Genomic DNA, 27,066 nt, shown 5'->3' with positions numbered 1-27,066 from the left:
AGAAGCCTATTCCATAAGGAAACACTTCAGAAGCCTACCAGCCTTGCTAAGACAGCTTGGACCCAGTACAGTGATCTCCAGGTTCAGGTAGTTCTGGCACTGGTAAGAAATGAGAAGCTGGAGAGGCCTTAGCTCCACCACTATAGCTAGTGCTTCTACCTTCTCATCTGTAAAATGGGGTCAGTGAGTTAGACAAGCTCACCTGAAGTCACCATCAAGCCTTGTGCCCCTGCACACTCCTTTTAGACAGGCACACTCTTCCCCAAGGCAGGAGAACTGTAGATCCACCAGAACAGACTACTGAGAAAAGGTTACAGGCATCCTGTCCCGACAGCAGGCATCTTCCTGGGGATAGCCAGACTGGTGTTGCCTGCTGCCCGGGAAGGAGGGAATGGAAATTCTGAGTGTTTCTGCAGAGCAGCCCGGAAGCTGCCAGTGCTGAACGGAGCTCCTGGAAACGGGCTGATGAGGTGGGGGTGGGGAGTGAGTGCCAGCTTTAGCAATCTCCTTCTGAGCCAAAGCTGAGCAGATCCAAGGGAGCAGCAGAGACTGGAGCCACGGTACTCCCAGCTGGAGAAGCGGCTTCAGGGGAGACACGTGTCCCCATAGATACCACGGATATGGGCTGTCTTCATGTCACAACAAAGAAAACAGAGGAAAGAAATACAGAGCCTGGCACTTGGAAGCTAAGACAAAAAGCACTGTGAATTCCAGGGTAGCCTGGGCTACACATGGAAACATATGGGGTAGCAGGATAAGGACAAGTGCTTACTAAGTTCAATCCCAAACCCGTGGCAGAAGGAAAGAACTGACTAACAGATATTGTCCTCTACCCTCCATGCATGCGCTACACTACACATAAGACTGGTGCACTTACATACACTCAATTTAAACAATTCCTGCAGAGCCATGGCTGTACTAGAACTCATTCTATAGACCGGGCTGGCCTTGAATTCATAGAGATTCACCTGCTTCCTGAGTGGTAGAATTAATTTAAAAAAGAAATAATAAAATAAAAATATAATGAGAAAACAAAAGGAAAACAATTAAAAAGGATCTGGGGTTTCTGGAAGCTGTGCATAGTCCCTGTAACCCCAACACTTGGGAAGCTGAGGCAGGAAGATCACAAATGTGAGGCCAGCCTGGGCTTCAAAGTGAACTTAAGGCCATGGTCTAGGCCATCCTGTCTCAAAAGAACAAACTCCCAGCATTACAGCACTGAGGCTAGCCAGGGCTGTTTACCTGCATCTACTGCACACCCTGATTTACCATCACCTCACTAAATCCTCGAGGGTCCTTAACAGTAGTAGTATTTTTCAGATAGAGGACACTCAGTCTAAGTGTTCTCTCAGGAAAGATCACCCTGGTACGTTACGTACTTGCTCAAAATCATTCTGCTGGGATCTAACCTCAAAGCACAAATTCCTGGGTATCAGGCAGTCTGTGATAGGTGATATGTCAAACTGGCTGCAGATGGACTTCTTTGTGTACTTTCTCTTTAGTATCTCTGTGGAGGCCAGCAGCTCCTCTGAGCCTAATCATTTCTGTATCACTGCCCTTCCCTGTCTATCCTGGATTGCCAGCCAAGGTGAGAACAGAGGCCCTCCACAAATATTTGATGCCTCGAAGGGCCCAACCCACAAGAGCAGAGAAAATCCTGTGACAAAACCTCTCCAGCATCTGCATTGCAGCAAAGGGCCATGGGCCCTGCCCCCACTCACCTGCACTCCAGCATTCAAGAGCTGTAGCATCCCCTGTGAAGGCCCGGAAATAAACACAAAAGGAGCCGTAGGACAGCTAAGTGCCAAGGTAGCAGAGCCGAGTAATGGAGATGCAGATGCCACAGCAGCAAGGAAGGGCAAAGGTCACAGCAATTTGACATGAAGCATCCTAGGGGCCACGGTGGCTCTTGGGTGTGATACTTATTCTTGGAGTCATCAGGGCACACACCTTTGGTCCTGACTGTCAGGTGTTTTCAACAGAGGAGGAGTGGCCCATCCTGTATGTGGGCGGCAACACCCCACAGGCTGTGGTCCCAGGCTGAATAAAAAGGAGAACTGAGCGGAACACCAGCATCAGTCTTTTTCTGTTTCCTGACTTACAGCCACTGGCTCATGCCTTTCCAGCATGACAGAATGTATCCTCTGTCAAACTGGGAGCTGAAATAAACCTTCCTTACCTTCTTCTGTTAGTTACTTTCCCACAGCAGGAGAAAAGAAATAATCCAGTGCATCATAAATAATCTCCCCACCAAGATCAGGCTACAGGTACAGTTCCATACTATGCCATTTATATCAATTTTTTTTTTTTTTTTTTTTTTTTTTGGTTTTGGTTTTGGTTTTTCGAGACAGGGTTTCTCTGTGTAGTTCTGGCTGTCCTGGAACTCACTCTGTAGACCAGGCTGGCCTCAAACTCAAAAATCCGCCTGCCTCCGCCTCCCAAGTGTGGGATTAAAGGTGTGCGCCACCACTGCCCGGCTCAAATATTATTTTAATACCAAAACCACAAAAAAGATGTGGAAACTCCTCTTGGGACCTGTAGGGTCTCTTCTCAAGCCACCCTGGAGTAGGATTTTAGGCTCTCACAGCATGTTTGAAGGGTGTCTGCCTGGGTTCTTGTCTTCCGTCAGCTCCCTGACATATGCCACTATGGGCTCCGCCCTTCATACACAGCAGGGATGAATTAAAATTGCTATCTCAGTCACCCAGGCACACGAGGAATCAACCCGTGAAATTTCATTAAAAACAAACCTGAACAGCCTGTAGGTCTTGGTTGTCAGAGAAATCACTCTGGGTAGATTTCCTGGCTGGACTCTAGGTTGGCTGACTATATGATGGGCCTAGGATACTGGGAGCTGGGGGGAAGCAGCGATTCTACCCTAAGAAGGAAAAAGGGAACACCCTAAAAGAACCAAGCTTTTTTCTCTTGCAGAGAATCTGGGTTCTGTTCCTAGCACCATGCAGTGTGGCTTACACCCACTCTTAACTCTAGTTCCAGGGGATTTGACACCCTCTTCTGATCCCCTCAGGCACAAGGCATGTATATACATGTAGGTAACACGTCATACTCATACATTTTTAAAAGAAAGAAAGAACTATCCTGTCAGCCTCCAAAAGGACTTAGGTAAGGGATATAGCTCAGAGTGCTTGCCTAGCATGCACAAGGCCCTCGGTCTGATCCCTGAACCACGTAAGACTAGCACGGGGGCCCATAGCAGTCGTACAGTCACTTAAAAACTTACACTAGTATAAACTTTGTATTATACCCATTATATGTTCTAGCCATACACTGTAAGAAAAACAGAAGCAGGACTGGAGAGATAGCTCAGTGGTTAAGAGGACTGGCTGCTCTTCCAGAGGTCCTGAGTTCAATTCCCAGCAACCACATGGTGGTTCACAACCATCTGTAATGGGATCCAATCCCCTCTCTGAAGAGAGTGACAATGCACTCACATAAAATAAATAAATAAATCTTAAAAAAGAAAGAAAGAAAAACAGAACCATACATCCATAGAAAATACGCATATGAAAGGTCACAGCAGCTTTGTTGTTGTTATTGTTGTTGTTTGTAATAACCAAATAACAGAAAATAACCTGATGTTTACCCTCAGGTAGATAAACAGACTGTGTGCCACATCCACTCCATTGAATCCTCCTCAGTAGTAAAAGGTATGAACTACTTATACATGTAACAACATGGATCAACATCAAAATAATTAGGCTGGAAGAAACCGGATCAAATGGGTAAGTAATTATATGATCCCACTTACATAAATTCTCAGAGGTACAAACTAACTTAGACAGCAAAGTCACTCACTAAGTGCTGGGGCTGGGGCTATGGCTTAGGGGTTAAATGGCCCAGGCAGGCAAGCACACGGACTGGAATTGGATTCACAGAGCCTCATAAAGCTGAGCAGGCGTGCCGGGCAGCCTGCGACCCTAGTACTCTGGGGGTGGGGACAGAATTCCAAGAGCACGATGGCTAGCCGAGTCTGCAAGCTCTGGGTTCAGTGGATAACTGGATGTCAAATGCCACAGGCATGTGCACACATAACTGCGCATATACATGTACCCACACATGTTTACATGTTACTCACACATATATGCAAAAAACACTCAAAAATAAAACCAACCAAACAAAAACTCACCTCACAACAGCTGTGCATGATGGCTCATGCCTTTAACCTCAGCAGAGACAGAGGCAGACAGGTCTCTATGAGTTTGAGGCCTGCCTGATTGCAAAGCAGGTTCCAGGCCAGCCAAACCTACATAGTGAGACCCTGTCTCAAAAACAAACAAACAAAATCCTACAACAAGAAAGTCAATTAGTGTTGTTTGTATATTCAAAGAGGCACAAGGAAACTTTTTGAAACAAATGAAATATTCTGTATTTTGATCATATGTTGGGGTGTAGTATTACCTAACTAGATCTGTTTGACAAAATTCAGAACTAGTTGCTCACTTCTCAAGGTGAATATTACTATTCCAATTACAAAACTCTACTCCCTCTAAAGCTACTATCACATCTAGGTGCCCCTTGGAGCCCACCTGCCCAGCACACACCACACTTGACAGTCTATCACTACCACGCCACACTCACGGTGAAGAGCACCACCTCCCCACAGAGCAGCACCAAGAGGCTAAGCTGTAGGCTGATGACTCTAGGTGAGAGGCCCATGAGGCTTGCCATCAATATGTGAACTATTTTTCACATGTGCTGAGCAGAGCATCTTATTTCAGTATAGTCTCCTCAGTGGAAGAGAGGAAGAAGCACACTCTCATGGACTCTCATGGGCAGGGTTCCCCAAGCAGCCCTTAGCTACACAGGGATCCATGCAGCACCAAGCAAGGACCACACACAGTAGGCAAGTAGCCAGAAGCGTCTGCCATTTGACTGGACGATGCTGAACTAACAGAACAGAGCTGCAGGTGGGTGGATGGGTGATGATTAATGTTTGCCCAGAGTACACATTTCTCCTTTTCTTTTAATTTTTCACCCTGGACCTTGTCCTCTGCCTGGCCTGCTCCTAAAATGAAAACTCTGTAATGGACCAGTGTCTAAGAACTGACTCATGGCTTCATATGGGGCCAGAATGGGGAAGCTGAGGTGACCTAGGCTGAGTTCTCACTAGTTTCCTCCTTGCACAGACTGCCTGGTCACTGCTTACTTAACACATCAAAGCATATCACTGAGTTTCCAAAGAAAGGCTGAGAGCCACACTGGAAGGACTAGATGGACGGATGGACGGACAGATGGGGACACACACACACACACACTATAGTTAAATCTCTTCAGCTTTCTTTTCTTTCACTGCAGTCTACTCACTTAGCAAGAGGAGCTCAGAGGTCTCTGTCCTGACCTCAGGCCACTGGCTGTTCTCAGAAGTTACAGTTGCCTTCAGGTTTGCTAAACCGGACCCTGGGGAGGGAATTAAAAGGTAGAGCTCACTTGGACTCAGCCTCACACTCTGCTTCTCATGAGGAAGAGGCAGGGCTAGCTTCTTAAATCACACACATTTGCAAACTAGATGTACTATACCCTTATTTGTCTTGTAATTTAGGGTTCCGGTCTGGAATCCAACAGGGGAACAAACTTCTGGTTCTAAACATAGCTCTGAAGCCACGAGGAATTCTGGTTTCTTAAAAGCATCTAATTGTTTGGCAGTCTGGCCGATGTTTGCCCAAGAGTGAGCCTAGGGTTTGCTTACAGCTGCTGGCTCTCTAGACTTGCCTGTTCCCCACACCAGGCTCTGGGGAGGGCAGAGTGCTGGGTCATGCTTAAGTTGGGGGACAGACAAATACAAGGTCTGAGCCAAAACAGTAGCCTCACAGCTGAATGGGATACTCTGCAAGCAAAGATCCCAGCCAGGTCCTAGCCAGCTAGCCATCTTGTCTCTACATAGGTTCTCACTACTTAGAAATTGAGTATATGTCTTTAAAATAGACAGCAAAGGATCCACAGGCCAGATCAACACATTGATGTCCGGCCCTCCCTGCCACACAGACCAGTGTAATCTGTGTTTTGGGACTAAAGGCAACATGGTGTACCTTTTTATGTCATGATTCCCTTCAGAGAGGCAGGGAATGCAGGTGATTCCATTACATCTGGGCTGTTCTCAGGCCTGTGAGCATGGAGCAAATGATAAACAGGCAAAGCACAGAACTCCACTTTGCTTGCCCCAGGGCTGAGACAGCCACTCCTGGGCTCACAACCAGCCTGGCTCTGCAAGAGTTTCTAAACATTTCCCACATAGAGTGAAGGGGTGTCTTCAAAAGAGGGGAGAGCATGCCCTGGCAGGCAGGGTTCACCTCTGCTCTCAGGAGAAGAGAGAGGTGAGGGAACAAGATGAAACTGAGAAAGCCAAGCACTTTAAACCAATGGAGGTCTTGAGACAGCAACTGGCCATGCCCATCATATAACCACAAAGTTCCCAGGAGGTCCCCAACCTTCATTCCTGGGACAAGCAACAATAACCAGCCCTTTTGGTTGGTGTTCAGGGCATCACTGCCATAGCATAGTCAGAGACACACATTAGTGGCAGCATGCTAAGGTGGGGTCAGGAACACACAGAGGGACAGTAAGGTCTAGGTCCTTTAACCTGGCTTACAAGAGCCTCAGAGGAGGCAGGCCCATCCCACTTTCCTTCATATGGTCCGCTAGGACTCAAGTGAGACACACCTCAGGAGCACCCTCACATGGCTCAGCTCGCCACAGAGCCTGAAGACCTGCGTTAGATCCCTGGGATACACATGCTGAATGGAGAGAACTGACTCCTGCAGGATGACCTCTGACCTCCACATTTAAGTGTGACAGACTACACGCACATAATAAATAAGTGTTTGTCAGGAATGATGGAGTAGCTCCCCTTTAATTCCAGCACTTCTGAAGCAGAGACAAGTAGATCTCTGAATTCAAGGCCAGTCTGGTCTTCATAGGCAATTTCAGGTTAGCCATGGCTACTTAAAGAGACTGTCTCAAACAAACAAACAAGAAAAATAACCCAAACCAAAAAAAAAAAAAGTCTTAAAGGTGAACTAATATTTAAGGAGGACAATCAGAATAAAGGTGAGTGGTCAGAGCACAGGAATCTTTTTTTTAAAAAGGAAACAATGTAGCCAAGCAGAGACTCCCTCCTAGGAAAGAGTGTTCCCTGGGGACACACAGAGGTCCCAGTCAGGACAGCTTGTGTTCAGGTCAGCCCCACAAATATTCTGTAAGGTCCACTACAGCTACACCGAGTCTCCATACAGCAAGTGCCTGGAGTGCAGGGAGGAAGGAGATGAAGAATTCTAATAAAGCTCTAGTGTTGACTGTAGTTGGTTTTTAATAAAAGATTAAATTGCTTTGAACTAAATTTAGACTTATAGAAAAGTTGCAAAATATAGTGCATAGAATTTCCATTACTCCCTCCCCCCCATGTCAGCATTTTACATAACCACAGCACAGTCACTAAATCAGGAGACCAACACTGGGAAATACCACTAACCAAAAGCTATATGAGTTTCACCAGTTTCTGCAGCTGATATCCTCCAATCTCCAGTCTAGACAGAATATTAGCCAGGATTTTCCTGTGTGTGTGGTGTGTGTGGTGTGTGTAGTATGTATATGTATGTATTGTAAATAGTATGCATGTGTGTTTAGTGTGTGTGTGTTTAGTGTGTGTGTGTATAAATATATATATATTTATATATATATATATATATATACACACACACTGTGTGTGTGGTGTATGTGCATGTGTGTGGCTGCACACACCTACGAAGGACAGAGGTCAACACTGGTTAACTTCCTCAGTTGTTCTCCACTTTATTTTTTGAGACAATGTCTCTCAGAACCTGAAGCTCACTAATTCAGCTAGCCTGGCCGGCCAGTGAGCTGCCACACCTGGCTTTCTACATGAGAGCTGGGGTTCCACACTCAGGTCCTCAGGTTTGTGTGCTGAGGCTTTGCCAGCCGCCCGATCCCTGGCCCCTTCACCATCCTTTACAATTTATTCAGCCTTGTGCAATCTGTGTCAGCTCCCCAGGCCTCCTTTGTCTTTCATGACTGATACTTTCCAACAACACTGGTCAGTTATTTTCTCAATTGTGTTTGCTTGATATTTCCTGTGACTGGATTCAGGTTACACACTTTGACACTGCAGGGCCTGTGCAGCCAGGACTTAATGCTGACGGCTCTGTGGGGCACTGTCCACTTTCCAAGTTTCTCCAAAGCAAAGCTGCTATTTCTCCCTCCATAGTTAATTTGGGGGGAACTGGATTTTTCAAAGGGAACGTGCTGCTGTTTTTACAAACTCCACGTGTCAGCCCAGCTTTCTGATGGCTGCAGCTGCCCTACAGATGAGAGGCCTCTAATGAAGACAAGCAGCAGAGACGTCTCTGGGGGACTCAGAAGCTCTGGTGACAAAGAGGAACAGTAGCAGTTTATTTATAGACCCACTTGAAGACAGATCATTGTAACTACTGGAGTTGAATTGTAAAACCCTAGGAACAAAGGCTAGACTATTTTAAAGTCTCCTTGCACTTAGTTCAATGGAGAGTGTCAGAGTCACCGACCATACACCAGGCATCACTCCCAAGCTCAGTTAATTCATATTTTGCACAGCATAAAATGATGTGAACTAGGCCTGCCAGGACAGATACCCAGGCCTGACTCTAGCCAATCAGCAGAGGCAGCTGGCCTCAGATTAGATAGAATCCTTTGCCAGTGCCCCATGCTTCCCAAGGAGGAGGCTGTGTCCCATGGGGCCTCATGGCCTCTCTTTCCTGGAAAATAAAGTTGCAGACAGCAGAGACTATAGTTACATCATCCCTCTCTCCCCTCCCCCTGCAGGCGCCAAAGAAGGCCAGCACATCCTATCCGGTGACGGTGCCTGGCCCAGGTCACCTAGCAGTAGCTTGCCTATGTAGCCACCATAGCTCCAGGAAGAGTTGGGTCTTCCTAAGGACAGTGGGTCAAGGAGGTCCTCCTGTTCCTGGCCTGACTCTGGACTATGGGCAGGGTGGAGAGGAGTGTGCAGACAACAGGATGATACACATGGGCATGCAAGGTTTATATCCTTACTCAAGTGAAAAGACACCCGCCCCTCCCCCTCCCCCAGTCTTACAAAATTGCTATGTAGCCAAAGATAACTTGAACTTATGATCCTCCTGCCTTTGCTCCCAAAGGCTAGGATTGCAGGCATATATCACCACACCCTTTTTTAATTTGGTATTGGGAATCAAATACAGTACTCTGCCAACTGAGCCATATCCCCACTACAATCCCCAAAACGACATTCTTGATACAATGTGGGAAAATGTGAGCATGTTCTAGGTATTTGTTATGAAGAAATCATTAATATTGTTGACTGTGACAATAGCCTTACAGTTACATAATCAAGGAAAATCCTTATTTAGAGTAAAATGTTGTATCTGGAATTAAAGAAATGCTCTGGGGTTCTAAAAAGTGTGGGGAAGATGTAAGGCTGGTGAGTGGGGAACCCAGGTGAAGGGGTTGGGGTGCTGTCTGATCCACTCCAGTGCTAATCTGAATTATTCTGTCACACAAGGGCTTTTGTTTGTTTTGATGACAAGTGCTGTGGGCTGGCGCCATGTTGAGAAACTCCAGCAGGAAGCAGAGCCACGGGTCACCATCTTTAGGGTGCTAGGGTCTGCAAGCATGGGAGGCAGATGGCTTTGCCCAAGTCTAAAGAATGTCTGCACGAGGCGATGACACTTTGTAGAGAAAGTCTCTGATGGCAGTAACAGTATTCACTGAGCCCACAGCAGTGTCCAGACCTTCAGGGAAACTAACTGTAAGATAATCTCCATGGAAACCATCTATTCTGATTTTTTTTCTTTTGCCATGGTAACCAATAAGAACATAAACATAAGTATTATCCAACACCCTTACACCACATGGTCAACACTACTAGCCAATCTGGAAAATATAAAATGCAAAAAGGGATTTTCCATTTCAAATGAGAAGAAGCTCTGGAGTCTAGTCCAGACAAGTAGCTTCTGCATCCTTTTGTGGCCTGATGGCTGCCCGTACCATCCCATGGCATCAGCTGCCAGAGGAGCAAACGAAGCCAGAAAGTTACTTTCTTCATCTAGTCTGGGATCATGGGGAAAAAAACACCTTAAGGAAAGGGCCAAAGCCAGCCAGGCATTAGGCTCACACACTCCCCGCACACTGCTCAGTGACCCCAGGTACCAGGCTCACACACTCCCCGCACACTGCTCAGTGACCCCAGGCACCAGGCTCACACACTCCCGCACACTGCTCAGTGACCCCAGGCACATGTCCTCCACACTGACTCTCAGGATTCCTGTTCCAGCCACACACTGGCCGCTGTGGGGAGAACAAAGCTCAGTCCTAGGACTGTGACTAACTGATGGTGGGAAAGGGGAGCCTACTCTGGGAAGCAGGCTGCTCTGGGCAGGTGTAGTCGCAAGAATTTCAAGGGCTGGTGAGATAGCTCAGTGAGTCAAGGTGCTTGCTACCAAATTTGATGACCTGAGTTCAAGACCCACATGGTGAAAAGAAAGAACTCCTGAAAGTTGTCCAGAGACTTCTATAGCTATCTATCTATCTATCTATCTATCTATCTATCTATCTATCTAAAAATAAAAAAGGCCAGACATGATGACCTTTAGTACTCAGGAGCTAGTACTCAGGAGACAGGTAAACTGATCTCTGAGTTCAAGGCCAGCCTGGTCTACATAGTGATTTTCAAGACAGCCAAGCTATGGAGAAAGACCCTGGTTTTTTTGGTTTTTAAAAAGGAAAGAAGGAAGGAAGGAAGGAAGGAAGGAAGGAAGGAAGGAAGGAAAAGAGAAAGAATTTCCAGTCTCCAAATACCTGGGAAGACTACATGAAGGAAAAAGCCGATGGCAGAGGGCAGCTCTTCTGGGAACAGGTGCCCCAGAGAAGCAGAGCCAGGCCCAAGCATCTGGGCTTGCTTCTACATGTGGCTTGTTTCTCCCATTTCCAGCTTTCTGGGTTTAAAAAACAGAATAGAGCCAAAAGAAGAGAAAAGGACGAGCCTCAGATGCCTGATTCTCATGCATGCTCTGCTCAGCACCACAAAGCTGGCTATATTCTTCCGTGGCTTCTGCTGTCTCTTATGTAGAGAGGGAGTCTGAAAATATGGACTGACAGGGCTGTAGGTGGCTTGTCATCACCATCAGCAAAATGACAATGCTAGAGCAGTTGCTGAGAGCACAGGTGCTCAAGGGCTGTGTGTGCCTTATAGTAAAGCATGATGGTTTGGCTACCCCACTGTTGTCTGACTTGAAGCCATCTCTCCGCATGCAAGAGTGGGGCTACCGACAGTCCTGGTCCCACATGGAGAAGGAAGATTTCCCAAAGGAGTTAGCAGAATTCAAAAAAGGGTGTGCATGGTTGGATTTACATGCTGGGTGAGCCCTGATACACGCAGAACTGAATCTGAGGCCTCTGGGCTTCATGCAGATTCAAGATTCAGCAGGCTCTCCAGAGGATGAAGCTGGTCTAAATATCCACATCTAAGGTGCGTGAGGTGGGAAACACAGACAAAAGGAGACACTGAGGACAATGAAGAAAGCAGTGGCTGGAAGTGGAGCTTCAAGAATAAGCTACTGACTATAGACAGAGCATCTAATAGCAGCCAGGAGGCGAGACGGAAAGACAAGCCTGGCATGTCCCATGCCAGGGCAGCATCTTCCTTACCGACAGTCTTGGCTGGTCAGAAGTTGTAGGTCTGTCTGCCTAGTTCTAAGCCCACTGATGAGTGCTCATAGGTTTAAAAGACCCACAGGACAGCACTGGAATCTCTAGGAACAATACTGAAGATTCAAACCAGAGCCATATCCCTCCCCCTACACCCATGTCCACTACAGTGGGATGAGAGGGACAACCTATTCTTCAATTGCTTCTCTCAAGCTCTAACTTCTACCAGTCACAGGAATGTCTAAGACGGAAAAAGACTCCTTGTCTAGGATGTCAAACACCATTGGATACACTGTCTTCCAATAGACCAATTTTCAGAGTGGGTCCTGCACTGGCTGCATCAGTGTCTGATGTGTTAGAAGTGGAAACTCTCTAGCAAATCAGACCCCCTGGGGATGGTACAGCCAGCAGTTAAGTTTTAACATCCCCAGGTGTGCTTTGATACACGACTGAGTTTGAGAACCAGCTGGAGGAGCTTCTGACAATAAATAAATGTCAAATGTTAAAATGAGTGCCTTGGCTGGGCATGGTGGCACACACTTTTAATCCCAATAATGGGGAAGCAGCAAGAACTAGACAAATCTCTATGAGTTTGAGGCCAGCAGCCAAGATTTTATAGTGAGACTCAAAAAAAAAAAAAAAAAAAAGAAAAGAAAAAAGAAAAGCCTGTCTTTATCCTGACAGCTAACATGGACTCCTGCAAATGTCACCTTGTGCAAATGCAATCTGTCCTTGTAATATTCCCACTTTCACACCAGGAAGGCATCTGAGCAGCCAGATTACCTGACACCCCCTGTCCTGTGCCCGGATCCACAGCACCCTATGTCTGCAGAATAACACTAAGCAGCAGCAGTAGGCACTAATGATCATATCTGACCAAAGGTAGAAATGCACACTCCACAGGCCCCTAAGACAGCAATGCCACTGTTCTACATGTGAGTGTGTACTCATACACACACTGAGCCTGGGTGCTTGTCTTAGGTCTGAGGATGCTGAAGGAGAAAAGGGGAGACACCTTTTGATTTTTCATTCAAGACTCTCTTGGTTTTGCTGCAGCCCACCCCAGGGGCCTGCACTTGACTGGGACCATTCACTGGGAATTCTAGAACCATTTACCAGAATGTCATATGACCTGAGTCTAGGTTCCTCTTCTGCATGCAGAAGGCATCAGTGAATTGTACCAGGAGTCACACAGAGATGATAAGTCTCAGCATCCCTACTGTTCCTAAGTCATCCCTCAAAGCCCTCTGAGATCTGCAAAGCTTCCCAACACCAAACAGGATTGGGGCCCCTCAGGAGAGGACCTGACTCCCTGTTCTCCACCAAGCCATCACCCACAGAGATGAGGGGCACAATGGACAAAACTGGCCATTCAGCTGGATGTACAACATGTACGCAGAAAGAGATACAGCACTAGGACCAGAGAAGCCCTGGACCCAGAGGCAGGGCAGCGCCATATGATGGGGCGATGGGCCCTGTAAAACCAACCCTTTATTCCAGCTATGCGGCTGCTGGCATCTGACTCCATGGGAGCAGACAGAAAGCCAAGAATTCCCGTTAACAGTCTGGAGGAAAAAAAAAAGAAAAAAGAAAAAAGAAAAAGACCCAGAAATGGGGTCAAGTGGAGAAGGGAGAAGTTCCTTTTTAAGACACTTAAATCTGGGGTTCACTCTGCTTCAGACACCCTCAATGACCCTCCTTCTAAGCATGCCTTCCAATTTGAGTTTCCTTTATTTTGTGTTTTGTTTTTTGGGGGCAGGCTCTCCTGTAGCTCAGGCTGGCCCCCGATCTTCCTCCCACCACCTTCCAAGGGCTGGAATTACAGGTGTGTGCCACCCATAACCAGCTTGAGCCCTTATTTCTCTCTACAAAAAAGCAAATCCCCAAAACAGAAATCTATATTCTGGAAAACAGATCCAACTCAGGAAATCAAATTGCTAATAGTTTGAGTATTTGTATCCCCCATAAAATTGATATGTTAGAATCATAATCCCTAGCATATTTGGAATTAAGCCTTTGGGGGAGGGTAACTGGGTCATGAGGACAGAGCTGCCATGATTAGGATTAGTGTCCTTATAAAAAGGTTTTAGCCAGCACTGTCTACCGCAGTAGGACACTGAAGAAAGGAATCACCTCTGTACCACCACACCCTCACCAGTGCCTCCACAACTGTGATGTCAATGTTGTATGACATCATATGTTTAAAAGCTACCTAGTCCACAGTGTTTATAACAGCAGACAAAGGGCACTGAGATGAAACCCTTGAGGCAGGTGGAAATGGGTCTCCTCTTTGCCTCCTTAGGTGAGGTTCCTGTGGGGAAAAGCTAGGTCTTAAAAACGCCCCACAAGCACTAAGGACCCTCCAGATCCTCAGAATAGGGGAAGTATCTATGGAGCGGAAATCAGATCCCCTTTGCACCCAAACTCAGAAGCACACGGCAGAACCCAAAACAAAACACAGGCATAACAGGTGACTAGAACTTTGCCCTCAGAACCTGAAGCACAAGGCAGAAGGGGGAGGGGGGCTCAAGAAGGAGGCCTCAGGCTAAGGGCAGATATTCTTGGCCGTGCCAACTGCTTCTCTGGGAAAGGTTCTGGCACTAAGTCTCTGAGGTTCCTGGGCATTTTGTCCTAAGGAGTCTTGAGGGTGTGCGTGTGTGCGTGCGTGTGTGCGTGCGTGTGTGATGTAGTGTGTGTGGTATATGTGTGTGTATGGTATAAGTGTACGTGTATGTGTGGTATATGTTTTGTCTGGTGTGATGGATGAGTGCAGTGGGTATATATGTGGTGTGGTGTGTAGGTGTATATATATGTGTGATTTGTTTCCACCCTCCTCACAGGTTTACTTTCTTATCTGCAAGCTCAGAGGACTTTGGATCTGTCAGTTAAAACAAACAATATATGTTTGGAGGGGTCTAAAACTCTTCCTGGTCCTCACAAGAACCACCTGATGGAGGAGCCAGCATCTGAAATTATCCTAGTCAGCAATGCACTCACACTTGTCCAATGTCCCTCACCCCAGAAGGTTTGAACTGTTGATCACTCTGACTGGCTCTCAAAAGACTGAAGAGAAGCCGGGCAGTGGTGGCGCATGCCTTTAATCCCAGCACTTGGGAGGCAGAGGCAGGTGGATTTCTGAGTTCGAGGCCAGCCTGGTCTACAGAGTGAGTTCCAGGACAGCTAGGGCTACACAGAGAAACCCTGTCTCGAAAAACAAAAACAACAAAAAAAAAAGACTGAAGAGAGAAAAGAACATTCTTGAAGTAGCTATGCTTCGTGAGCACTCACCGTGTGCCAGGAACAGGGCCAAGTGCTGCTCGGTATGCCACCTGTGAAATCTCATGAAAGGGGGAGGACCCAGGCTGACAGAAGAGGAACCAAGACCTCAGAGATCCGGCCACTGGCTAGGGTCACAGCCCAAACAAGGCAGGGACAGGATTCAATCACTGGTTGGTCGGAAGCCAGAGGCCAAGCACTTAACCACAGGTAGTTTTTCTCCTTCAAATGTAATCTTGAGAAGTGAGCAGAGAAAAGCCCTCAACCCAGAGATCAAGGTTAATGTCTAACCAGGAGCAGCCAACCTTGAGAGCGCAGGAAGTGGGTTGGTTTTTTCCTCTGTCAGTTTCATTGAATTACCTAGAACATGGTGTTCTTCCTCTCCCACCCCACCTAGTACAACTTCTCAATTGCATAATGGGCCTCTGACTATGGCAAAAATAAGGGCAGATCCAAATAAATGCATCCTTGTTCATTAAAAGTAGATTAAAAAGTTGAGCATGGTACTACATGCATTTAATTCCAATATGCAGGCAGAGGTAGGAAGATCTGTGAATTCAAAGTCAGCCTGGTCTACATGGTGAGACCCTGTCCAAAACAAGCCAAACAAAAAGGTTAAAAGTATTTCTGCACCTGGGGTAGAAATCTGTCCTGCAGAAGATTTGGGATGGGCAAGACGCTAACTTTGAAACTAGTCATGACACCAGGGTCTTTCTGCCTAAGGAACAGACCCTCAAGTTCAGAGAGCAGGAGACTAGGTAAGAACAGATTGTGGGTGGGGCTGCAGCAAGGAACAGGCTAAGCAAATTCCCTGAAACACCACTACAAGTATCTGCTACAGAGAAGCCCCCTGGGTACCCACTCACACCCCTCCAGGAGGCACTCATCTGCCCACAAGTAGTCCTTCAAGCTTTCTTTCAGGGCAGAGCATGGAGATTGCTGCCCACTCAGCCCACAGCATGGCCTGGAATCCTTCATGTGCAACCTTCCAAGCAGAGAAAGAGCCCCAGCCACGAGCCCTGAAATCCTTCCTTTGTACAACTCAGCCAAGAACAGAGGGAAAATGGCACCCATTATTCTCATTCTGAATGGCTGGGAAATGGCTTTTGCTTTTCAACATGAAATGTGCCTAAAAATAAGCTGTGAATTTCAACCAGAGGTTGAAAATAGCTCCACAGTGAGCACGGCTCCGCTTGGAGTGAGTTTAAGGACAGCCTTCATTCCAAGATCTGAAAGCTGACACGTCACATTCAGAGACGAGGTCACAGGCAGGGGGGCTCAAGGGTGAAGGACCTCTACGGGCTCACAAGGTTGTCCTTGCCAGTCTCTGCTAGGGGTGGGGGGAGCAGCAAGGGGTCCAGGTAAGGTCTGTCCCTCTGGTTTCCAATGGCCACCCTGGAGAAAGCACAAGGTCAGAACTTCCACATGTACTTGGCCCAATGAACTCCCTGACAACTCCAAATGCCCAGGAGTACACACCTTGTTTCAGTGACTAGGCGACTGGGAGACAGAGATGATGGGGGCAAAGGGCATCAGAGCGGCAGAACAGCTGGGTCATGACTGGAGAAGTAAACCACCCTGGCCACCCACAGGCCTCTCATTAGGTATTGCCTTCGAGTCTGATAGCCTTTGGGCAGGAAGGACAAGACACAGCCATTCTGAAGAAAACCAAGTTGCTAAAGGTAAAGAGTCTTTTCTTATTGTTTACCAACATCTCTAGGAGAGCCTGAAATCTGATAGACCGAACCGCATTCCTGCAAAATGGACTGAGCTGAGAGCTCTGGTCTACATCTTCTGGTGGGAACCCAAACCTGACCCAGCTGAGCAGAATCCTTGGCACAGGCTCCTAGAGCAGCCTACCTCAGTTCCCCTGCACACTTCTCCCACAGCCTCACCCCACGCCTCCCAACCACTTTCTTTCTGGGCTCCTTCTGAACAAGAAGGTTTTGCAGTAATTCTCAGTGGTAACACCTGACAATAGCTGAAGACATTTCTGGTCATCACAATTGGGAAGCAGGATGCTACTGGCATCTATTAGGTAAAGGCCAAGGATGCTAACGATGTCATGGTGCATGGGACTGCACTCAAAGAATATCTGCCCCAATGCAAACTGCTGAGGCTGAGCAACCCGGAGTCACTGGAAAGATGGGACGTGGGGAGAAGTGAAGCACGGGCGCTTGTCAGAGCCTGTTCACAGGACAAAGCAGTGCTCCCGGGCCCGTGAGGAGCTGAGCTCTCTGGCCAAACAGGTGATCTGAGTGCCAGGAAAGAAACTAACCAGGTCCCTTTCTACCTAAGGAGAGAACCTAGCTACCACAGTTTTGCAAAAACTTGCTGTCTCCAGCACAGGAGAATGAAAAATCCGTGGAGGTGGATGCTAATGACTTACTAAGACAGACACTGAGACATGGTTAAAATGGTCAATTTTATCATACACACATACATACACACACACACACACACACACACACACACACACACACACCACACTAAAACCAGGCAGAACAATACCCTGGGCCGTCTTCTTTTTCCCTTTCAATGAAACCCCTCAGGCAGCATTAGGTGTGTGTATGTTTGGGTGTCTAGAAGGCATACCCATTCTCTCAAGGCTCTAGAAGGGACTTAGGACAAAGAAAAAGTTCCTATCTCAACCAAGAATAACTCTAAGATTACTGTGTCACTTTTAGGTGCCTTCATTACATGCCTATGGGGGTATTCTGAACCCCTGAAGAAATGGAGGCTTGGGAAGATGGGGGTGCTTGCCCAGGACTACTCAGCAGGGTTCAGAGGCAGCTCCATGATATCAGAACTCATATCCTGTCCCCTGCTTGAGTCCCATGTAGGGGCACCCATTGGTAGGACTATAGCAATAGCCCCAATATGGGCCTCAAAGTAGTTTGAGGACAACTGGCTGCTCTGGGTCCTATTCAGCCCTTCACCTCCAATTCTCCATCCTCTCACGCTGTCTTCCTCTACTCACGTGATGTGACTGCACCCTAGACTCTCAGGCCCTGAAGCTCTGGGAAACAAGGCGGGTATGTTCCCCATTCTGACAACAGGCAGTTTGTCCAACTTAATTTCCTAATTATAAGAAAAAAAAAAATACAGGCAATCTCACTAGTCATCAAAACTACAATGAGTTCCACCCTAGTCCTGTCAGAATTGCCATTAAGAAACAAACAACAAATGTTGGCAAGGATGTAGACAAAATGACCACTTATGCTCCATTGGTGGAAACGTAAGCTAGTAGCCACTGTGGGACTCAGAGTGGAGGCTTCTCAAACAACTAAAAGCAGATTGACCGTGTGGCCCAGCTCTATCTACCACTGCTTGGTGTTTACTGGAGGAACTCCAAGCCAGCATATCCCAGAGACACCTGCAGCCTTACTCACAACAGCTAACTCACAAAAAGAATGAAGCTATGTTGTTTACAGGCAAATGGATGCAACCAGAGATGTCCGGATTAAATGAATCAAGGCAGTCTCAGGAAGGCAAACACTAAATGTTTTCTCTCTTTTGTGGTTCCTACGTTTTATATAGATTCATAAACCTGTGTACATACACATGACATGAAAGTACAAGTTAAACTGCAGGGACAAAGATAACAATCAGGATGGGAGGGAAGAGAGATGAGAGGGCAGGGGGTGGGAGGAAAATGTTCAATACTTGCATGAAATTCTTTTTAATAATAATAGTAGTAATGTCAATTTTTCTTCCACCTGATCCTACCCACTCCCCCAAGGCAGACAGCAGTGGCCTCGCAGGATAGGAAGGGCTATCAAACAGCCCCCTGGCACCAGCAGCCACCTGCATGGCTACTAAGCCTTGCTCAGAGGAGATAGCATGGTTATAGCTCGGAGTCTCACCTGAGAACTAGGGCAAGAACCACCCACTCACTCTGCAGGCAACGAGTACATGTAACGGTCTGGGCAGTGCTGGTCTCCCTGTAAGTGCCCAATAGTCAGGGAGCTGCAGGATAGAGGGCAGGATCCACACAGGACCCTAGCCTTGCCATTCAAAGTGCTTTCTAAGCAGAAAATGGATTAGAAGCAAGGAGAACACTGGGGCAACCCAGAAAGCTCCACCTAGCTTATAGCTCAAACACAGAGTGGAAACAAAGCCTCCAGCCACAGTGGCTGGGTCAAGGGAGAGATTCTTGGGAGAAAATTGTAGGCACAATGTAGCCTACTCCAGAGGCAGCTCTAGTGCAGACTGGGGGCAGCCACAGTAAGCCTGGGACAGACTAGGAGGCTTCCTGGTTCTATTCTGAGTTCCAGCCTTGACTTGCTGAGGGTTTGGGTGAGCCATTTCCTGTTGCTCAGGCCAGCTTCCTCCCACCCAGGAGGCCACAGTGTTTCTTTGGCCCAGGAGGAGGAAAGGATAAAACAGTCCATGGCCATAGAAGCCTAAAGCCTTTGGGATTTCAACCCAAGTTGAAATGAGTGATAGATTTATTTAATGAGCCTTTATCAGTTATCATTTTTCACTCAGTGATTTATTTTACAAAATTAGATTCTTTTTACTCAGGAATACTGACTGTCCTTTAACCAACAAAAGTACTAAAAATGGTCTGTGGCTAAGGAACTTCCTCTCCATGGTTTAAGGAGAAAAAGAATAAAGAACTGAGAATAACCAAACCAGGGTCTTTCCCATCCGTCCCAGCTGAGCCCTCTAGGAACCATGGACATGGGTCCTGTGACTGGAGGAAGGCCCAGCATTGGACAGGTCCTTTGTGTGCCTTGGCCTCCCTCCAGCAGCAACATATACCATGACAGTACCCCCACCAAAGGGGCCGGCATCCTGGACCCTAAAACTGCTCTGCAGCCTTTATGTCTTGTTTGTTCAGTCTGGATTGGAGTTAAGGCTCAAAGTGTTATTTGGTAGATCATACCAAGGTTCCTTTCTCATGACAGAGAAGCCTCCAGTCCCCCTCACCTCCAAGCCTTGTGCTGATCACTGTGACTATCTGAGTCACAAGGTTCAAGCCCTAACTGCCAAGCCACTTACCAGAGTCCCAGCAGAGCTGGTTAGGGGTGGGGGCCTCCGTGCTTTCACGTCTCCATAATCAACGATGTCAAAGTTACTCTTCCAGACCATCACCTGTCAAGAGCAACAGGTAGAGAATTAAGAGAGGTAACTGAGTCCACCCCAAAGTTCTCAGCCGTAGTGGCTCCTACCTGATATGCCAATCCAACTCTGGGACCTGCCTCACATCCCTGATGAGGAGTCTCTGGGTACAGGCCTGGTGCATGTGGCACCAGGGTGGGGTATCACCACATAGCATGATTAGATCTTAGCACCTGCTTGTCCCTCTACCCAAGTGTCACAGCTGTCTCAATGTCAGAATCACTATCAAATCCATTTGTTTCCTTTCCTTGTCTATCATGTCGGTCTGGAAAGGAAGGCTTGAGGGTGGTAGCTTGCCCAGGACACTGTGGGAAGTAGTGAACATACACTCCAGACCACACTACTGGACTGCTGTCCTGGCTCCAGCCCCTTACTGTGAGGCCTTAGGTGAGGAATCCAGCATATGTCTGTGCCCTCTTCTGTGAAAAGATCCCAGCTCCCAGATCTCAGAGCTGCTATGAGGCTCAGAGGACACAGTGTGACACAGTCACTGGCACCAGGGAATGGAGAGTAACACACTCATTATCCTAAGTCCAATAAGTTTAATAATAAAAAAATACATTCTTAGCTAGGTATGGTAGTGTATGCACTGGAGGGAAAGGCAGGTAAACCTCTGTGTGTTCAAGGCCAAGCTGGTATACACAGGCCACCCAGCACTAAAGAGTGAGATCCTGCCTCAACACAAATAGACAGACAGACAGACAGACAGACGGATAGATTCCAACATAGCAACTATAACCTCTGTAACTCTAGTACCAGGGAATCCGACGCCCTCTTCTGGCCTCCACAGGCATTGCATACACATACATAGAGGCAAAACACCTATGCACATTTTTTTTTTTTTTTTTTTTTTTTTTGGTTTTTTCGAGACAGGGTTTCTCTGTATAGCCCGGGCTGTCCTGGAACTCACTCTGTAGACCAGGCTGGCCTCGAACTCAACCTATGCACATTTTTAAAAGAAAGTTAAAGATACAAAAATAAATGTCAAAAAATCCCAAATAAATAACTAACCACATTCAGTATTTTCCAAAACAGATAATGCCTAAAAGTATTTCACAAAAGCTCAGTTACTCTGCTCGGAAGCAAGAGTACCCTCTAGTGGTGGCTAGCAGTCATAGGCGGCTGGGTGCTGCTAGGCTTATTTTCAGGGTGGGTGACTTGGCCATCAGAAGACTCATACAACATGATGAGTAGTTTATGACTGTCACAAACAAAAACAAAAAACAAAAACAAAACAAAAAAACAGAATAAAGCAAAACAAAAAACCCACGACTCTATTACCCTAGAAGACTTGACATACCCTGGATGTCACTCCATTGGGACACAGCAATGAACATGATTCCTCGAGAGGTTCCTCACAGTTACCACTGTTAATACTTCCCAGAGAGATGGGCATATGGGTACCTCGTCTACCATTTTACAAACAGAATGTTGGCATATGCATACAGCACGTACAAAGTTCTTATATAACTGTGGAGACCTAACATTACTAACAACAGAGTGGCCAGCATGAATGTAGACTTAACATCAATGTCACCCCAGAAAAACATGACCAAATTGTAAAACGTTGAGGGAATTGTCAGCCTTGCTGTCTGGGTGACTTTGTCTTAGCATGGCTTCTAGTGTACACCTCTACTACACGGTTAACACGAGCACCTGCCATACAGCTTCTGCTTTCACACTCACTGGAGGCTCAAGGCTTTCCAGTACCTTCCTCCTCTTTGGCTGATAGCTAGGACCTAGTGATGGGGTGGGAAGGTACAAGCTGGCTCTTATCTAGGCTATGGACAAAGAACATTTAGGTAACCTCTGTTTTACTGAAAATCAGTACATTTTACTGCAGCTGGGACTTATGGAAGGCAAACAGGACTTGTCTAGGCTAAGTACACAGAGGCTGGGCACCCAGAGGATGAACATTCTCAGCAGCCCACCAGATCAAGCATGTTTATGGCCACCACTCTTTCTTCCGCCATGCTTGGACAAAAGGGACTGTGTATGCCCTGGGACACTGCTGACAGGTGCATCCCTCAGTGCCCCACACCTTTCCTGGGCCAGGCTTTGAGCTGGACACCAAGGTCAGAGTACCTCCCTCCCCCAGCAGATAAGCCCGTGGCTTTTAGCAGTCTGGGCAAAGAGGCACAGGGCTAACAGGATGAAGCCTCAGTGTGAGTGGTGATAAGGTGGGACAGGACTTCCTCTCTGCAGTCAAGGATACAGAAAATGCTGACCCTTTAGATGGACAGTGAGCTGGGAAGCCAAAGACAGCAGAGAATGGAGCAGAGGCCCCCAGACTAGGAGGCCCAGCAGTCAGATGGGCTTAGGGCCTACCCTCTCTGCCCTCTCTGCCGTCTCTGCTGAGACTGGTTTCTCATCTATAAGACTAAAGTGGGAAGACTTATCCCACAGGATGCAGGGGAGCTAAATGAGCTATGGAATGCTTGCCACACTGACGACATTACCAGATCTGCAGTAAGTAGCCAGAATTCTTCACTGTTTATGCAATCAGGGGGAAAAACCTGAAACTCTTCAACTTTTTCACCATGATAATTAGCTCAAAGTCCTCCAATCCATTCTAGTTTGAGATACTTCCACAGGTCATCCCTGAAGGAGATTTGTTGGGGAACAGCCGATACCTTGGACCTGGGTGCCTCCACTCACACTTCGTCAGTGTGTTCACCCTATTTTCGGATGGCCTCCAGCCTCCTATGGAGTTCTGATTCCTTAGGCCATTCTTTCTTACCTGTTCATCAGAGCCTCCGGAAGCGAAATACTCCCCCGTTCTTGAAAAGGCAACGGTGGTAGCATGCCCCTAGCAGAACAAACAGAACAAACACCGAAGGTCAGCTGGACATAGTGACATGCCAGTGACTCTAGTACTGGGAGGTGATGGTCGGGAGATCAGGAATTCTAGGCCAGCCTGGGGTACATAAGACCGTATCTCCATATACACCCTGCAACCCTCCCAAAAGGTCACTCTGAGTCTAACTGCATAGTTCCAGAATAGCAGCTGCAGTGGGACAAAAGTCTGAGCCCTTGTCCAGCACATGGTCCTTCTTAGCCTCTGCCCAAGAAGCCTGCATGTATTCAGGTATAAGAAGCACAGTTGGGCCTCAGCCTCCAAACATCTCAACACAGGCCAGGCTGTGGGATCAAGGGGAGGCAGAAGGGAGAGAGCAGGACACCCACGCTGGCAGTCTGGCCAGGCTGGCACCATTTCCATGGCTTCCCCAGTGAGAAACAGGAGGTCAGAGATACATAGCTGAGATCACACTCACCTCTCTGATGTAGGCCTAACACTGCCCTACTGCAGCCCAGAGAAAAGGCAGCTCCAAGGAGAAGCCAATGGCTTGAATGAACAATAGGAAGGAGGCCGAGGAGGGAAACACTGAAGGTGCCTGGGAAGTGGATGAAATGACGCCAGTGTCTCAATTGTACATGCATTTTCCTTAAGTCTGAGCCTTAACATTGGGTGATGCGCTGCTCTGGCTTCCTGGGGACTGAAGGTCAGAGTGACTACCTAAAGGGGAACGTCAAGTACATGCTATGCAGCACTCTCCAACAAACACGCCCAGGTTGGGGGTTGGGGGTTGGGGGTGGCAAGATCACGATCTCCCAATAGAGAAAGAACATTCCTCCCCATATGCCAGGAATCCATTTGAGAAAGATAGGCCAAGCCAGGATCTGGTCACAGCCACAGATGCAACCATCTCTCCCCCAGCTGTACATTTACCATGGCTAGTGCCCGGCATTCTGCAGGCAAAACCAAGTCAAAGGTTGTCTCTTACATCTGTCACAAAGGTTCCTCTCAGTTCCTCTACCACCAGACTGTAACAAGAACTGCCCACACGAGGGGCCTTCAGCAGCAGAGCCTCGGCTAGAGACAGGGGAAGCTAGGGAGACTCCCTGCATTCAGCCTAGTTTAGGTTAGAAAGAGACCTCACAGCCATGAGCAGCTTCTCCTCCCCCAGGAGATAGGACAGTTGAGCAGATTCAAGAGAGAACATGCCTGCTCACACTTCTAGAATCCATTTCTAGTTCTCTCTCTCAGAGGTGTTCAGAATGGAGTGAGAGATAGAGTCCCACCTCAGCTAGCGGTGGCTTGCCCGGAGCCCTGCACCTGCATTAACCCACCTAATCCCCAGAGGACAGTGTGTGCCTTTACTACTCCAAGCTGTGGGAAACAAAGCCCGAGTAGATACAATACAAAGCCAACGCCTGCCTGTCACCTCCCTTCTCCACGCAAGTGGAGCCACAGGCTCTGGTGTGCCCTACCCCTGGCAGCCCCAGGAATTCTAAGCTACCATTAGCCAAGATAATGTGGACCCACTTTTACTGATAGGGAACAATGCCCACTCACATCCATGAACAGTGAGTGTCAAATACCACGTGCAAGGCATCCTGGACCATGTGACTCCACTTCTGAGTAACACTGGCTGCATGTGCAGAGAGTGGAGGTGGGGAATGTCCCTTCCAGTGGACAGTTGGCAAGGGGTTACAAGGCTGATGGAGAGAGGTGATACACTTTCCAAGAATGGCTACCTGATTCTTGACAATCTTGGCCATTTTCATATTTGGAAGTTTTTAATGAATGTATGGCAGTGATACTATAAAAAAAATGCTTTTTCATTTTGAGGGGGGAAAAACAAAGAGGAAAAAAACAGTAAGGAAACCAGAGAACAGAGCTTCAAAAGCAGATGGGCCCCTTTGCCCACCCAGAGCTCATGGGAAGAGCTCCAGGAAGGGGCCAGCAATGAAGCAAGCAAACACACACTGGTGGCTCCCTCCCCTTGCTGTCATCACTCCAACACCAGATGCCAAGCTGGGAACAAGATGTCAGCAGCAACAGCAGTGGACTCACTGGAGACTGCACCCAGCTTACAGGGGGATCAAGGCCAGAGGCCAGGTGCTCGAGTTCAGGGACGCACAAGCAGCCTGGAGGCTCTGTAGGGCCCACACTCCTTCCCAGCAGTGCCTGTCTACTAAGAGGACTGCAAGACACCTGCAACCAGGACCCACTGCATTCCTAGAAGGAACAGCGCTCATCCAGCGGCTTGTTAGCTTGTGCAGAGCCCCAGGAAGCAGCCTGGGCGCTGAGTGCAGCCTGGACTCCTATCAGACTGCATCACCGTGCTATTGTGGCCACTTTGGTTTGTGAAGTACAGGCTACGATATTTGCTTGACAACAAGATCAAATGATGATGTTCAGACCTACTGCGCAGACCAGGCTCTCTATGCTGACGTGCTCTGGGCCTCATGAGGCTCTCAGGCCTTGACAAGCCAGCCTCTGCTCATCTTGCCAGGCTCTTTCCTCCATTCACCAATGCTCTAACCTACTTGACTGCTCCTCAAAGGCTGGGTAAAAAAAGGGCCTCTTCTTCAGTGTTCCTTCTAGAGCCCCCAACATTGAGCTCTTCAGTCATTTTCAATCTTCCTTCATATTAAATACATTTGTCTATGACTCCACCTTAGCCAGATCCCAGAAGTTTCTAGTCTGTAACTCATTCATGGACACGCCCTCCCAAACTGCCAGTTTTGACCCAAGTTCTTCTTCAGGCAGTTATTTGGAAGTGAATGACTCTTCCTTTCTGTCCATGTCACTGATCAAATACAGTATATTTGAGCTTGGTGACGGCCTATTCCTTCCATTGGATTAATCACTCCTCATGCACTGTACCCAGCTCTAGGCAGGGATGTTGCTGAGTTCTTCTCTCCCAAGGACAGGCCTGTCCCTGGTCCCTCTACATCGAGTCCTAAATGTGGCCTGAGCACGGTCATCTCTTGCTGGGACTTCAGCAGTGTAGATTCCAGCTGCCTTGCACCCTACAGCAGCAGGGTGGCCCATGTGCTGGTGGCCCTGGTCCATGTCTGATTCTAACTACATCCATGTAGAGGCTTCACAAGCTCAGCTGGGCCAACACCTCTCCTTCCCTGAAGTTGTTTTATGAGGTGACGTTTCTTAATCTGTCATGAACACTGCATACACATGGTATCTACCCTGTCTTCTCTCCTCACCCTACCATGCTTGACTGAACTCACACCCAGTCATTTCACCACATGCCTCTTTTCCCTTGTCAATTTCCAGACTCACAGAATCCATGCTATTTTGTTTGGGTTTTTTTTTTCTTCTCTATACTTTATTGAGTTATTTAGCAAGAACATGTGTGTGTCATGGCACACATGTGGAAGTAGGAGGCCCACTTGCAGAGGTTGGTTCTCTATTCCTACCACATGGGGTCTGGGTATAGAATGTAGGTCATCAGGCTTGCCAGCAAGGTTCTTTACCCACAAGCCATCTGGTCAGTTCCCCATCTATTTCCTTTAAACAGCAAGCATCAGTGAAACAAGAAAAAGGATGGGAGGAGGGAAGGAGAGAGAATGGGCAGGCAAACAGGCAGAACGGCCCCACAGTGATTAAGTTGGTTGCACACTTTGCTACCCTTAAGCACCCGTCCAGCTCGGCACTCCCCTCACTCACAGTCCCCAGACTGTCACCTGGTTCCGACCATGGTGCCCTAAGAGCTATCCTAAGTCTAGCCAGGCACCTGACACACCATGTACCAGTAAGCAAACAGGGCTGTCACATCATGCACTCCTCGAGGACAAAAAGAAGAGTGCCATCAGAGACGTGCTGACTAGGAGGCCAGGGAACTCTTGGTGTGGGTGCTCCGGCCTCTGACGCTGTGATGAAACTCAGTCCAGTCTATCAGGTGTTTATATATCTACGTGGTGACCCACAGGGACACTGCAGCTCTGGGTAGGAGGTGCTGCCCAGGGACAGTAAGTCTCCCTCTCAATCCTGACCCAGGACCCTGCTCCCAGCTCTCAAGTTGGGGTTGCTAGAAGGTGACACGGGGCCAGGCTGACTCTAGGTTTCTTACAGGGGTGCACGTTACTACTCCCTGTCTACGTGGCCCCTTACACTTCCCAGAGGAGTTCAACCAATCCCAAGTAAGACCAGATGACCAACAT

General features: G+C 47.8%; 1 protein-coding gene across 2 annotated transcripts in view; it reads right to left on the bottom strand.

The window, feature by feature from the left end:
- The window catches only part of Poc1a (POC1 centriolar protein A), a 72,205-nt gene that overhangs the window by 23,836 nt on the left and 21,303 nt on the right, over positions 1-27,066 (bottom strand). For both annotated transcript variants that reach the window (XM_028756741.1, XM_028756742.1), the window contains exons 8-9: positions 22,838-22,906; positions 19,978-20,070 (exon numbers count right to left, since the gene is read on the bottom strand). In XM_028756741.1, the coding sequence (XP_028612574.1) occupies positions 19,978-20,070; positions 22,838-22,906 (162 nt within the window). The remainder of the gene's footprint in view (positions 1-19,977; positions 20,071-22,837; positions 22,907-27,066) is intronic.

The sequence above is a fragment of the Grammomys surdaster genome, unplaced genomic scaffold, assembly GCF_004785775.1.
Source record: "Grammomys surdaster isolate TR1022 unplaced genomic scaffold, NIH_TR_1.0 126131, whole genome shotgun sequence".
Lineage (NCBI taxonomy): Eukaryota > Metazoa > Chordata > Mammalia > Rodentia > Muridae > Grammomys > Grammomys surdaster.
Note: the sequence above shows the minus strand (reverse complement) of the source record. Positions and strands in the feature narration are given on the sequence as shown.